Raw genomic sequence first — 13,436 nt, 5'->3', positions numbered from 1 at the left:
TTACAAGGTTGGTTTGTCAGCCAAGAGACGCTAGGTGGAAGGCAGAGAGCCTCCACCCTCCTTGTAATAAGTTGTATAACCATCTGAAGCTGTTTAATTAAGGTAAAAATCTTGCATAGTTCCTCTTTAATCAACAGAAATCTGACTTCTTTCTCTAAAACTATCTCTCTTCCTTTTGCTTTCTTCACAGTTTGTTGGTGAACCTGAAAATATGAGTCGTATTTTCTTGCTTTTTGTTATTCGGTGCTACTGGTCGGTGCACGTGTCAGTGATTACCATGTTACCACGGTTCAGAGGGAGAGGAAGGAGTCAGTGGTTAGCAGCGGTTGAGTCGGTGAATCCGACCTCAGCTGAGCCGCTGCCTCGGCGTATCTAAGTGTATTTCATATTTATGTAAATGTGAGAGAAAATCAATAACAATAATAGCTCCACTTCTTACACTGCGGCCTGAAACACAACCACCACACTACATAAAAATGATGTAGCTGTTCTGACTTCTGCCGTTTTATGGCTTTTATCCAAAACACGACTGAGAGGTAACCAGCAAAAAAAAAAGCAGGTCTCAGCTTCAAATGACTGATTACTTCATTAATTGTCAATAAAGTCTCATGGGTCCAATTTTACCAGAAAGATGTTAGATGATGAAATACTAAAATAAAAACAGAAAACATGAAGAATAATAAAAATATGGGAGAATTAATCAAAAGCCAGGTTAAATCATTAGTGTTCACTGAGCATCTCTCACATAGTTTTGCATTGTCAACTTTCTTGCAAGTATTTAAAATCCTGTGTACGTGAAGATTCATATAAAGACAGAGAATCTGCAGTGTGAGCTGCTCCCGAACCATTAAGCCCCTTTAAATACAAGTAAAAGGACCTTAAACCATGTTGTAAAAGTGAAGCCAGTGAAGTGAAGCTAACACCAGGGTGAATCTCTCCTCTCTCCTTATTAAAGTTCAAAGTCCAGCAGCTCCGCGATGAATAAACTGGAGTCATTGGAGGAGCAGTGGAAAAAAAAAAAAAAAGATAACTGCAATAATCTTGAAATAAGAGCATGAATCAGCATCTTTATGAGATAAAACCATGATAAAAAGCTGTTTAGGTCGCCTTCTGAAGATAAAAGCTGCTCAGGTTATTTCAGATTTTACTAAAGTTTATAAGAGAGAGTGTCCTGGACTCCAACCAACCAACTTTTTTACTGCTGTCAATATTTCAGTTGTTTCTGCTCCTGTGAATGTCAAAGCATCACTTTTAGTGTTTTACAATCAAAATATAAAACATTTAATAAAGAACATTGTGACCTAGTCTGAGCTGCATCATAGAGAGAAGACAGATGTTTTCTTGTTGCTGAGTGAAGGTATGAGCAGGACTTTAGCTCCTACGTGTGGGGGTCTCCATCACTCGGCCCTGCAAAGCGAGCGCCTACAGCTCACAGCGGCTTAACAAATGGAGAGAGCAGCTGAAGAAAATAAATGGATGCTTTGATTTAAAACAGGGGCGGATGGGGGGAGTTGAGTATTGAGAGTATGCTTGATGGGCTCAGAGAGAAAGAGGGCTTTAAATTTTTACTTAAGTGCCCCGGGACAGACTCTGTAGTGTGTAAAGATCCTGTTTTCTTAATTTGATTGCCTCTAAACGCTTCCTGTTCTCCTGACTTATGGCCCTTATCCTTCTTTCTCCTCTTTCCTTTTTTTTTTCTTTCTCTCTTTCATGTTGACAGAGAGCTGACCTGGCAGTGGCTCCCCTCGCCATCACATACGTGCGCGAGAAGGTTATCGACTTCTCCAAGCCCTTCATGACGCTGGGTATAAGTATACTGTACCGCAAGCCCAACGGGACCAACCCTGGGGTCTTCTCCTTCCTCAACCCCCTCTCGCCCGATATCTGGATGTATATTCTGCTGGCTTACTTGGGTGTCAGTTGTGTGCTGTTTGTCATAGCCAGGTAACATGTCACTCCCAGCGATCACAGCTTCACACACGGTCAGACACACGGGCCCCTCACCCACCCACCCACCCACCCCGACTAAACAACAGGCTTTAAACTCTTTAAACTATTTTTTACTGGTTCTTTCTTGCATCCCGAGCAACACAGAGGAAGCTGCTCGCCACTCAAGTGACAGTGCTGACACTAATCAGTGGTCATGACGACGACGATGAAAGCGTCATCGCTTTTATAACACTTTTTTTTAAACTTTAGTAGCTGTTGAACCGTTGAAAGGATCACACCGGATTTTATCACACGCCTGTTTCCCTCAGATCAGATATTGATAAAGAATTATTACTTTATTTTCTTTCTTTGTTTCTGATTGGGGCGCTGGGCGGCTCGGTTGCTATGGTTACCCCCGGCGGCCTGCTTCCTGCTTCAGTTAAAGTAAAAGATAAATACCTAACACACCGAGGCGTAGAGTCAGAGAGGCTGCAGACCCGTCAGCCGGTTCAGGGTTGTGCGCATGTGTGTGTGTGTGTGCGAGCAGAAAAGTTGTGCACTCATATGTGTGTGTGTGTGTGTGTGTGGGATATGTTGAGCTCAATGTGAACGGCTGCTGCCCGCCCCCCTCCCAACCTTCCCCCCTCCCCACCCCCACAGTGTCCCCCTCCTCCCCCAGTGTCTCCGAGTTCATGCTGTCTTTTCTCTTCTCTGGTTCCCTTCACCTTGTCTCAAACACGCCGTGGTCGATCACTGGGATTCTGCTGACTCAGCTTCACACACACACACACACACACACACACACACACACACTGACACCAGATGAAACACCAGGAAACACGTGGACGCCGTCACCTTCACTTCACAGACGACTGTCCGTAACGTTTCTCTCCTCACTCGCCTCCTCCGGTGGAGAGATCTCTGCTTAGCGCCGACCCTGAAACTTTACTTTCTGTAGTTGTAGTTTGCTTCGGTTTGCTTTCTCAACTGGAGGAGGACCGACCGCATCAGACTTCTCTCATATAAGTGGGGCTGCGACCTGCAATTTCAGGTCTCCAACTGCAGTTAATCGGTGCCACCCGAGTTCAAATGACATCGCTACTCGCTCAAAGGAACTCGACTCAACAAAGGAGAGAGAGCTAAACACATCGCTCCAAACATGACTGACTGTTGTGGAAATCTCTGAAGACGCACGGTTTATTTACAGCTACAGAAACTGTCCTTTAATCTTTTATAATTAATCTTAGTTTGTTTACAAGAAAAGTCTCACAGTATATAAGAGCTGCTTAAGGTGGATGCAGTGGAAGGTTATTTGTTGACCTGCAGGAACTCCTACTGTAACTTCTCACTTCTACTTCCAACCAAACACTCCTGCATACTACAGTACACAGTGTATATATATATACATGTGTGTAATTATTTATATTTAATGTATAGAAGCAGCTCAGTGTTACGTTAACCCACCGACAGTGTTGGGAAAGTTCACTTTCTAGATGAACTAGTTCAAAGTTCAGTTCACAAATTTTAGAATGAACTAGTTCAGTTCATAGTTCATAATTCAAAACTGAACTAGTTCATATATCTTTTTTCTTTTCTTTTCTTTTTCAATATGTTGCTACAACCTATTATTTTTCAGAATGATTGCTTCAGCCCATATCAAACCACAGACAGTTATAATTTTAGCAGTTTTAACCTCCTAGTTATAGTTACTACTTTACTTTCCCCAAAAAATAACTGAGTTACAACATGATGAAAGTAATTACCAGGAAAAGTAACTATTGCGTTACTATTTTATAAAATTCTCAAATATGTCAAATTACTTGGACTTCTCTCTCTGACCCCCGTTTATCTTTTACTAACCAACTGGGTCAGTATTCCTCCACACAGACATGCTCCACCACGCGCTGTATCACTGCACCGCTGATCCAAACAGCTGATAGGTGTTGCCAGATCGGGTGGTTTTTCCGCTACATATTAACGCCTGTTTACAGTGTGTTTTAACTGGGTTTTTGCCCGGAAGGCTCTATAGAAATCTGGCAAACTCCTGAACAAAGTCATATTATGAGAGAGCGCCGTTCACAAACGCCAGAATGAAACGCATTCACAATAACGTTCATCAAGCGGAAATACAGTACGTTCAGTTCACCTTTGCCCAAAATATGAACGAGTTCATGAACGATGGTTGTTTGAACACTGAGAACCGTCTCCTCCTTCAGTGTCAGGTTGATCACTTCCATCCGGTCGGCGGCTGTTTGAAGCACGGTGAAGCGAAAAAGAGAAAGAAAGGTTTGTGTCGACTCTAAAACTTTTAGGAGACGTCGGCTCAGTTGCGGCCGTGAAACTGACAGTTTTACTGTCGACACACACTCGTTCTTCTCCCTCCCCCCTCCCCCTCCCCTCCCCCCGATGTTACTGGCGATATGATCACACAAGAGAATAAAAAGCAGCAACTGTCATCTAAGTTGGCTCAGAATATGCACCTTTATGTATTTAATATCTCAATATGTAAGTTGTTTGGGTAAGTGTATTAAACCCCACCCCCACCCCCCCACACACCCCTTACACCCCCTCCTCACTCTATTCTCTCTTCTCCTGTACACACAGATGCATGCTGGGCTACAGTTGCATGTTTTTCCTCTGGAGTGTAGCACGTTAACGCTCTCACAGACTTTCCTGAAATGAGACGTGGAGCAGACAGAAAGCGCCTCACACTGTTAAAGGATTATGTCGCTATAACGTCTTACTTAGCCACGCAGATAGTTTTGGTTTTATTCGTTTTGAACCGATCATTAGAGGTGAAGTTTAGTTCAAACGCTGGATTTAACTGGATGTGTGGCGTGAACGTGGAGCCAGACGTCACTGAGCTGCTGCAGAGGATCATGGGTAGCAGCTCTGTCTCTGTACACAGTGTCAAAAGGTTACCGAGTTCATTATTCATTCATTTCTGATTTATTTTTATGGCAGAACACGTTAGTCTCCACACACAGCTGCTACTAGGGTTAAAAATATATTTGTATATTATAATATTACATGTTTTTTTTTCCGTGTCAGCTGCAGTGGAAGGTGTCAGGCTGAATCTGTAGATCGTGCAGCTACGACACGTGCAGCAATAACTCACTGACCACGTTGTGCAGCTGCCACACTCATGCTACACATCCAGTGAGTTCCCGGCCTCGCCAAGACGACATGACTAAACATAACTACAGATACATGAGTGAGGTCACCCAGGGATCAGGACAAAGTGACAACTTTAGTTTTTATTCAAAAAGAAAAACAGAAAGAAAAAAAAAACATGATTCTCTGCTCAGTCCAAACAGAAAATAATAACTTCCCACTGCGATCGATAAAATACCTAAAATATAATATCTCCATCAACACGTCTGCAAAACTAACTCACAAAATGTGAAGTTTTTTATTAGATTTTCCAAGTTCCTTTCACAAGTTTCACAGTTTTTTTTAACCTTTAACAAATCACAGAAATGTCAGAAACAAACAGAGCCCACGATTAAATCCAGTAGAAACACTGAATAAAACAGAAGAATTATCCACAGAAGTTTTTTCCTCTGAAAACAAAAGGACCTGATGATCCAGCCTTTATGCTTACTGAAACTATAGTATAGAACAATAGATGCTATAATATATATAATAATAATAATCATAATCATAATCTCTTCATCTAGATTACATCCAGATTCATAGAGCACACAGTGTTGTATAGGTTTGCATGTGGACAGCCTGGACGTGTCCTCACCAATATTAGAGAGGGACAGAGCAGAATCATCCTCATCAATATTCACATGAACTTATTAGCAGTGTTTGGACTGAAGCCATCAGATAATTCTGTACAAATATCACACAGAGGAGGTGAGAGAGGATCAGTGTGATGTCTCAGCGTTGGAGCTGGTTTTTAATGTGAAATCAAAAGGTCTGAGGTCAAGTAGATCCACCGAAGAGAAAGAAACATGTTAGAAATCTTAAAATACGTGTTGTTTTTCTCTCGTTTCTGTTATAAATCAGTCATTTCCTTTTTAGATTTTATGTTAATCAAGAGTTTGACTGACAGCATTAAAAAGTCCCGTTTGTTTTTGGAGGTTGACAGGGTTCGTGAGTCCCTCGCCACTTTGAGAGCAAGTCTACATCCTTGATTAAAAGCCTTCGTCTGTCATCCGCTTAATCCTTTCATAGTGGAGGAGCGTATTCTCTCACTTTCTGTTTGAACGTGAAGAAACCAACACTCGTTTCACGAAAGTCTGTGAGACCTGACTGTCTTAACTCGTTAATTTGACAGACAAGCTCTAACACGACGAGGTTTTAATTCCACTGTGCATTTATATATTTATATCTATATATAGCCTACAGTATTGTGTGTGCGTGTGTGTATGTATATATACATATGTGTGTGTGTATGTGTGTATACATTACACATTTTATCTATGTATGCTTGTGTTTGTGTTGGCAGCGTGTGACTGGCTGCATGAGTGACAGAGCCACAGAGCCAACACAAGAGTTAGAGCAGCAGTGACGTCGCAGGTCGATTCCCTGAAACCACATGATTACTGAGCTGCACTGCCACCGTTAATGTTACAGGCTCATGTTGTTTTTATCTTCCCTCTGATGGCCATAACGGTGATAACACTCTCCATAGTGCATCACCACCTGCTTGAATCCAGTTCCCTCCGTCAGCCACATTAAAGCCAATTTCCTTTAAAGGGATAGTTCAACATTTTGGAAAATTGACCCATTGCCATAATCCCTATAGTCATAGCAGTAGGTTCGTTCCCTTTAATTGTCGGTGCAAGCTATTTTTAGAACGGCGGAGCAGAGCCGCGAGCTGCTCAGAGCTACGCTACGGAGGCTCATGGGATTTCTTGGTTTCCCTCATCAAACTCATCAAATACACAATCCAACAACTCCAAAACGCTCTGGTGGACAAGTTATGAGATAATAACAGAACGTTACCAGACAGAGTTGGTTTAGAGGTAAATTCATGCAAAACCGCTGATGCACGTTCCCATCGGCATCTGGGGCAGTTTTTCATCAATCAGTCTCTGTATTTACCTCTAAAACAACTCTGTCTGGTAACGTTCTGTTATTATCTCATAGCGTGGTGAATGTGCAGGTCACAACTTGTGGAGTTGTTGGATTGTGTATTTGATGAGTTTGATGAGGGAAACCAAGAAATCCCATTAGCCTCCGTAGCGTAGCTCTGAGCAGCTCACGGCTCTGCTTCGCCGTTCTAAAAATAGCTTGCACCGACAATTAAAGGTAACGAACCTACTGCTATGACTATAGGGATTATGGTAATGGGCCAATTTGCCAAAATGTTGAACTATCCCTTTAAGACAAGTGAAACAGTTACAACTCCTGATCTACATCTGACTCTCTCTTGTCTCGCTTCGTTTGAATATTTCTTTGTCTTTCTTCCTTCACATCACAGTGCAGTACGTATATGTGCTCATATTAAAAGCACAGCTCCAGGTTCTTCTCCCCTAAAATCAATGCAGCTCTCTCAGCAGGATGTTCTGGATCTGTGCAAACACACACACACACACACACACACACAGTTTTCCTTCAATTCTCAAATCCCGACTCTCAACTGTCTCTCAAGCAAAGACAGCAAAGACAAGAGTTTAGACTAAAGAAGAAACAACTGAAGGGCAAACTGTGACAATAAATGCCTCCAAAAATAAGCTCAAACTGTTTAATTACAGAGATGAAGGACCACGACTGTGTGTTGTCTGATGGTAAAAACAATAGCGATGGGAACACACTCACAAACACACACCTGTGTGTATTGGCTACATCTTGAAGCATTACGCCGCTGTCAAACTAACGTACAACACATTATTATTTAGGCCGCACTTTTCATTATTGCTGAGCTGCTCACACACTGAGCCACACACACACACACCAGTGTGTTTCATGTTTGTAAATGAGCTTGATCATCCAGGCCGGTTCTCATTCTGCACCACCACCGTTTATCTTATTCCAGCTACTTCCAGGTCTGCAGAGTGACACCAGCGACTTCCTGAGCCGAAACCCAAAGTCAAACAGAGACGTGACGAGTTCCTCCTGTCGGATACACAGGAAGAAAAGAATTAAAACATAAAACAAAGCACAATTTAAAAGGACACAAACACATATAGAAACAGCCCATATCGATTTTATCTTTTCCAAACTCATTATTAAATGTTGATGTGTTTTCATATCTAGCTCTAGATATTAGTAACTCATTAGTGAGATGAATGATCAGTAAGCTTGAACCAGTGGTGAACTTGATCTTGCCAAATAGTGAACCGGCATCAACTGTATTCAGATTAGTTTGTCATTGTTTATTTGTGATTTATTCAGCGTTAACAGCTGAACTGACAGCCTAATTATAAACCATTAATAAATCTTTATGAGGGTGGTCATGTTGTAAAGTGGCAGCAAACAAGTTAATCAGAAATACAATTACAGAGACTTGGCCCCAAAGCAAGAGGACGATCAATCAACATCACTAAATCTGAAAAAAAAGTAAAATCAGCTTGATGATGAAAGTCTGTTTTAAGAAGAGGGTTTAAAGAGGTCAGTGATTGAATTAATTTCATTTTTTGGTGAACTATTCCTTTAACCTCTGTGAGGGTGTTCACCAAAGTACTGTGTGATAGGTGTAGTTTCACTTGACCATTGTTGGAATCTCTTACGTTAAGAGTCATGCAAGGTTGAGTTGTTTTCTCTCCTGGGTATCAATGAAAGGGCAACATTATAAATGGGAGACAGGTGGTGTCACAGACCCCCTCCCCTGTTAAAGGAGACGTATTCTGCCCCTTTTCCACAAATTAAAATAGTTCCCAGGTGTCTTAAAGACATGTTTGTGACATGTTTCGGTAAAAATACCCCAAGGATCAAACATCACGGCTCTTTTCATGCTCTCAAAACAGCCCTGTTCAGAACAGCTGGTTTCAGTGCCTGTCCCTTTAAATGCAAATGAACCACTGCTTGCCCCGCCCCTTCTACCGGTCCCAGGTAGGGGTGGTGTTATGCAAATTCGCATCCTAGTTACATCACTGGAAGAAAACTGAGGGAACAGCTCGTAAAACCACGTAGATTTTCTTGTCATTTCTCACATTTTGGAGGCCAGAAGGCAAGACAAACACCCAAATATATGTTAAAGAGCCTTCAAAAAGCAATATTTCCATAATATGTCCCCCTTAAGATAGGTGGCGTCGCAGACCCCCGTCCAGTTGCCTTCGATTCAATTTGTTGCCAAGAGATAATGATGACCTGGATGAATGTAAATATTCACAGACTGTCTAATTCTGCTTCCGTTAAATGAAGCCTGACTAGAAAATGTTGTGCCACTTACCGCTGATTTCGGTGAACTATTCAGCTACAAGACACCGCACACATAATTAGTATTTTCTTGCAACGTTCTTTTATTAGAAACCCAGCTAATAATAGTACATAGATACACCTGTATGGAAACACAGAATTCAAAAAGGTCCCAAAAAATTGCAAAAAAAGTTGTCACGCTTGGAGGAGGTGGAAAAGTCACAGCGTTTGCAATACGTTTTAATGGAAACCCCACTAATAATAGTAAACCAAGTGTAATAAAACATTTAAATGCATAAAAGTACAATCTAAAATCTGCTTCATAAACGATTATCAGAAGTAAAGTGAAGTGGATCTTGAGTTGACATGTTGACACAGAGTCAGTCATCCTGTGACGGAGCAGCTGTGTTGATTCATCTCCCCTGACATTGGTCTTATCAAGCGTCTGATCGCTGGAGTTTTCTGCAGGATGACACTGCCCTTGTTGAAAGATAAACACCTCACATTGTTTCTGCACTGCTGCTGAAATCCTTGCTTTTTTTTTCTCTTCTTTTTCTTTTTTTCTTTTTTTTTTGTCCGTGCTTATCTCTGCACTGACCTTGCTCAAAGTTTCTCTCAGCGGAGCGCAGATGACCTGAGATAATGTTAAGGGCAGTGTAATTGGATCAGAACGACAGAGAAGAGGGGCCGAGCGGCGCTACAGTGAGAGACAGGTTAAGCTGTGTCGCCTCCTGTAAACGCCGCTGCTTTAGCGTTTGGCAGCAATATATATACTAGTAGATGATCCAGCCACTCCCAGCACCAGCACCCAGCAGGGTTTGGTGTCATGACAACATCAACGTCACTCATCCACGTTCACGGCGACCGGTAATTGTCTATTCGCGACTTGATTGGAGGAAACATATTCAGAGACCTCTGCGTGAGTCACATAGCTACCACGTGCCACCGCAAGGTTGCAGTTCAGCTGAACTCAATTTGGCATTACAAATTGACAAGCAAGCAAATGTGGGACAAATTGAGTGAGCGAGCACACGGATTGATTTAAGGCCAAGGATTCTCTCAAAGCAAAAATCAGGGGACATTGAAAGGTCCTTGAGCTACACCACTCAATATCCTCCCGAGTGTTGTAGGGGTGAAAAGGAACGGCGCTGCTAACCACATTATAAGCAAAGCCCATTAGTCAATGACAGGGAGCAGTTATGATGCTGTCATCTTATCCATACAGCCATACGTCTTCATATAGGCTCATATATTACTGTATGGAACTCGCTACTGCTGTTCTCACCCCGGCACCAATACATCAAATCAGGTGTAGCTACACCAGCTTTATGGGTGTCGTACGGTGGCCCGGAGGGGACCGACACGCTGCAACTTAAGAAAACACGTGCAAACGGGAACAGCTTCAGAAAATGTGCAACACATGACAACAACAAACACACAAACGTGACGCAAATACACAAAAAAATGTGCTTCCAGGGGACATAAAGGCAAAGCCCACAGCACAGAGATAAGATAAGACTTTCATTGATTCCACTTATGGGAAATCTGCTTGTTACAGCAGCAGATAAGTCAACAAACATGAAAAGCTGAAGATTAAAATATACAGTTATGTACAAAAATATAAATGGAAATATAAACTATTTTGTACAAAGATCATTTATGAAGAAATGTATATACAATACTGCTTGTTACATATTTGATTTGATTTATTAATTTGCGCTATCAGTGGTGCCAAGAAGACCCACTGAAAAAATTCTGAATTTTACAGATAAGTTTAAAAACTGACTACAAAATACATAAAAACACATTAAAGACCAAGAAGAAGATTGTAAGATTTCCACTGTTAAAAAAATAAGGGTTAGAATAAATGTATAGTTTGAGTAAACAATAACATAATATACAAAACACAAATAAGTACAGTCAAACTGTACAACGGGCTGCCAACTAATGTTTTCCATAACATTGAGCTCAAGCCTGGTCCGTCGCTTTTTTGTGTCCCCTTGAAACACCTCTGTTGTGTTTCACCCTTTTATATTTTTGTGTTTCGTATCTCAAACCTGTTTTTTTGTTTTTACTGTATGTACATTTCCATATGTTTTCTTAAAGTGCACTGTGCTGAGCTCTCAGGGTCACCGTATAATACCGTCCCTCCACCCTCCAGGTGATCAGTCCTGACTGCCAGCAGCAGCCACACATCCACTCTACATTATTATCACTGCATTACAATCTGATTAGTCAAACCGTGATGTCTCGAGTGGAGACCCCCCGCCTCCCCCCGACTCCCCCCACCCCCCCTTCCAACTCCAACTCCAACTCCAACACCACGCCAAATCAGGTCAGGATGCTTAATTGTAGCCCAATCAACCTTCACTAATGTAATGTCACTTCTAACATGAGTTAAATGAAAAAGATCTCCCTGCTGGAGGAGTGCGCCGAGTGTAGAGGAGGAGGAGGAGCAGCGTTGCGGTGCGGCGGCCGGCGTGCGTGCGTGGGCTCGACGGGAATGAACCATTTGATCTGCTGAATATTAATGCTTCTCCAAGATTATGAGGATTATTAGTTCTTTCCTCATCTGACAATGGAGTTATTTTCAGACCCCCATCGATTAAATTACTGAGGGAATTGCCTTTGATATGAGCACGCCCACACGAGAAGCCTCTTTTGGAAAATGAGTGGTGTTAATTTGAGCCCCCCTCCCCCTTCCCTCACCCCCTCTCTCTTCCGTGTATTGTATGTTATTCAAATCAAAAATTCACACACAAGAGACATTGAGACGAGTCGCCGTTTTTTCCGCGCCTTTTTATTGTGACTGTATAAATCAACATCTTATGTAATAAACTCTTAATTTCCTATAATTCAGTCGACGGCTTAACATTCAGTTTAATGCGCGATCATTATTGTGTGTGTTGTGGAAATGACTAATTAAACTGTGTTTTCTCTTCTCCTTGTCTCCCCAGGTAGGACGACCGCTCTCGGTCTCTCTTATTGTGCACTCTTTGTGTCTTGTTGCCTCCTTACAGTTCAATTACATATATATATGTATGTGTGTATGTGTGTGTGCGTGCCTGTGTGTGCGTATGTGTGTGTGTGTGTATGCCTGTGTGTCCTCTGTTGATCGTCACAGGTTTAGTCCCTACGAGTGGTATAACCCCCACCCCTGCAACCCCGACTCGGATGTAGTGGAAAACAATTTCACCCTGCTAAATAGTTTCTGGTTCGGAGTTGGAGCTCTCATGCAGCAAGGTAGACGCCTCTGCCTGCCACCTTTTTCTAAGTACCAGTCCCACTCTTTGCTGGGGTCAGTCTCTGCTCTGTGACCATGACCATGCATGGGGGCCTCTGTGCATGTAGCTAGATGCTTCACTGGTGACGTCCAGCAGGATGGACCAGGAGGGGGATTTTTTTTCTGAGTGATGTGAATGTGATCTGTGAATGAGGACGGTGCTTCCTTCCTTCCTTCCTTCCTTCCTGCATGTTCTCCTCCTCACCCCCTCTACTCTAACTCCTCCCCCTTTCCCTTTCCCTTTCCCTCCTACTTTTCCCCTTTCCCCACCTATTCACAGCCGTTTGGACCAGGTAAGTGCATCCCACCCACCTACCCACCCACACAGAAGAGAAGAGTCAGACGGATGAATGAGCAGCTTTTTTTTTTTTTAAATCCTGCCTGTTTGGTTTTATTTATTTCCCCTCTGCCGAACCAACGCCATATCTTCTCAACTAGTTGGCATCTTTAGACGGAGAATAAAATAAATAAGATAAACGAACTTGGAATGGCTTCTATCATCCACATTGCCTGTAGAAATATGAGATATGTTGCATTTTATATAATAAATTAGCAGCTGACAGCGCAGCAGGTACAGTAGAGATGGTTTCAGGGCCTGGAAAAGCATGAATTCTACTGAATGTCTCTGTCTTGCATCTGAACGGTGGATCGGAGCCTTCACTGCTGCAGTCGAGCTGCTTTATTAAAGGGTCGGTTCACCTGAATTATGAGAAGTTTCAATTCTCCATTACCTCTCATGGTGTCTACCTGTGCAGATGGTTCCTGTGTTATACAGTATCTACTTAATAAAATGCAGGTGAGAGGAGGTTGATATCTGGTGCTCACAACCTTAAATGAACACTTGAAGGAAGAAAAAACCAAAAGAATGTATTGCACTGGCATATTTTACTTTGAAAAAAACTATCTATTC

General features: G+C 42.3%; 1 protein-coding gene across 3 annotated transcripts in view; it reads left to right on the top strand.

Moving 5' to 3' along the window:
- Window positions 1–13,436, top strand: part of grik2 (glutamate receptor, ionotropic, kainate 2) — a 322,650-nt gene that overhangs the window by 248,081 nt on the left and 61,133 nt on the right. For all 3 annotated transcript variants that reach the window (XM_085803022.1, XM_085803021.1, XM_085803023.1), the window contains exons 11-12: window positions 1,721–1,944; window positions 12,368–12,486. In XM_085803022.1, coding sequence (XP_085659148.1) covers window positions 1,721–1,944; window positions 12,368–12,486 — 343 coding nt within the window. The remainder of the gene's footprint in view (window positions 1–1,720; window positions 1,945–12,367; window positions 12,487–13,436) is intronic.

This window comes from Trachurus japonicus, chromosome 16 (assembly GCF_045865225.1).
Source record: "Trachurus japonicus isolate A0001 chromosome 16, Traja_1.0".
Classification (NCBI taxonomy): Eukaryota; Metazoa; Chordata; class Actinopteri; order Carangiformes; family Carangidae; genus Trachurus; species Trachurus japonicus.
The sequence above is the reverse complement of the archived record's forward strand: the minus strand, read 5'-3'. Positions and strand labels throughout refer to the sequence as shown.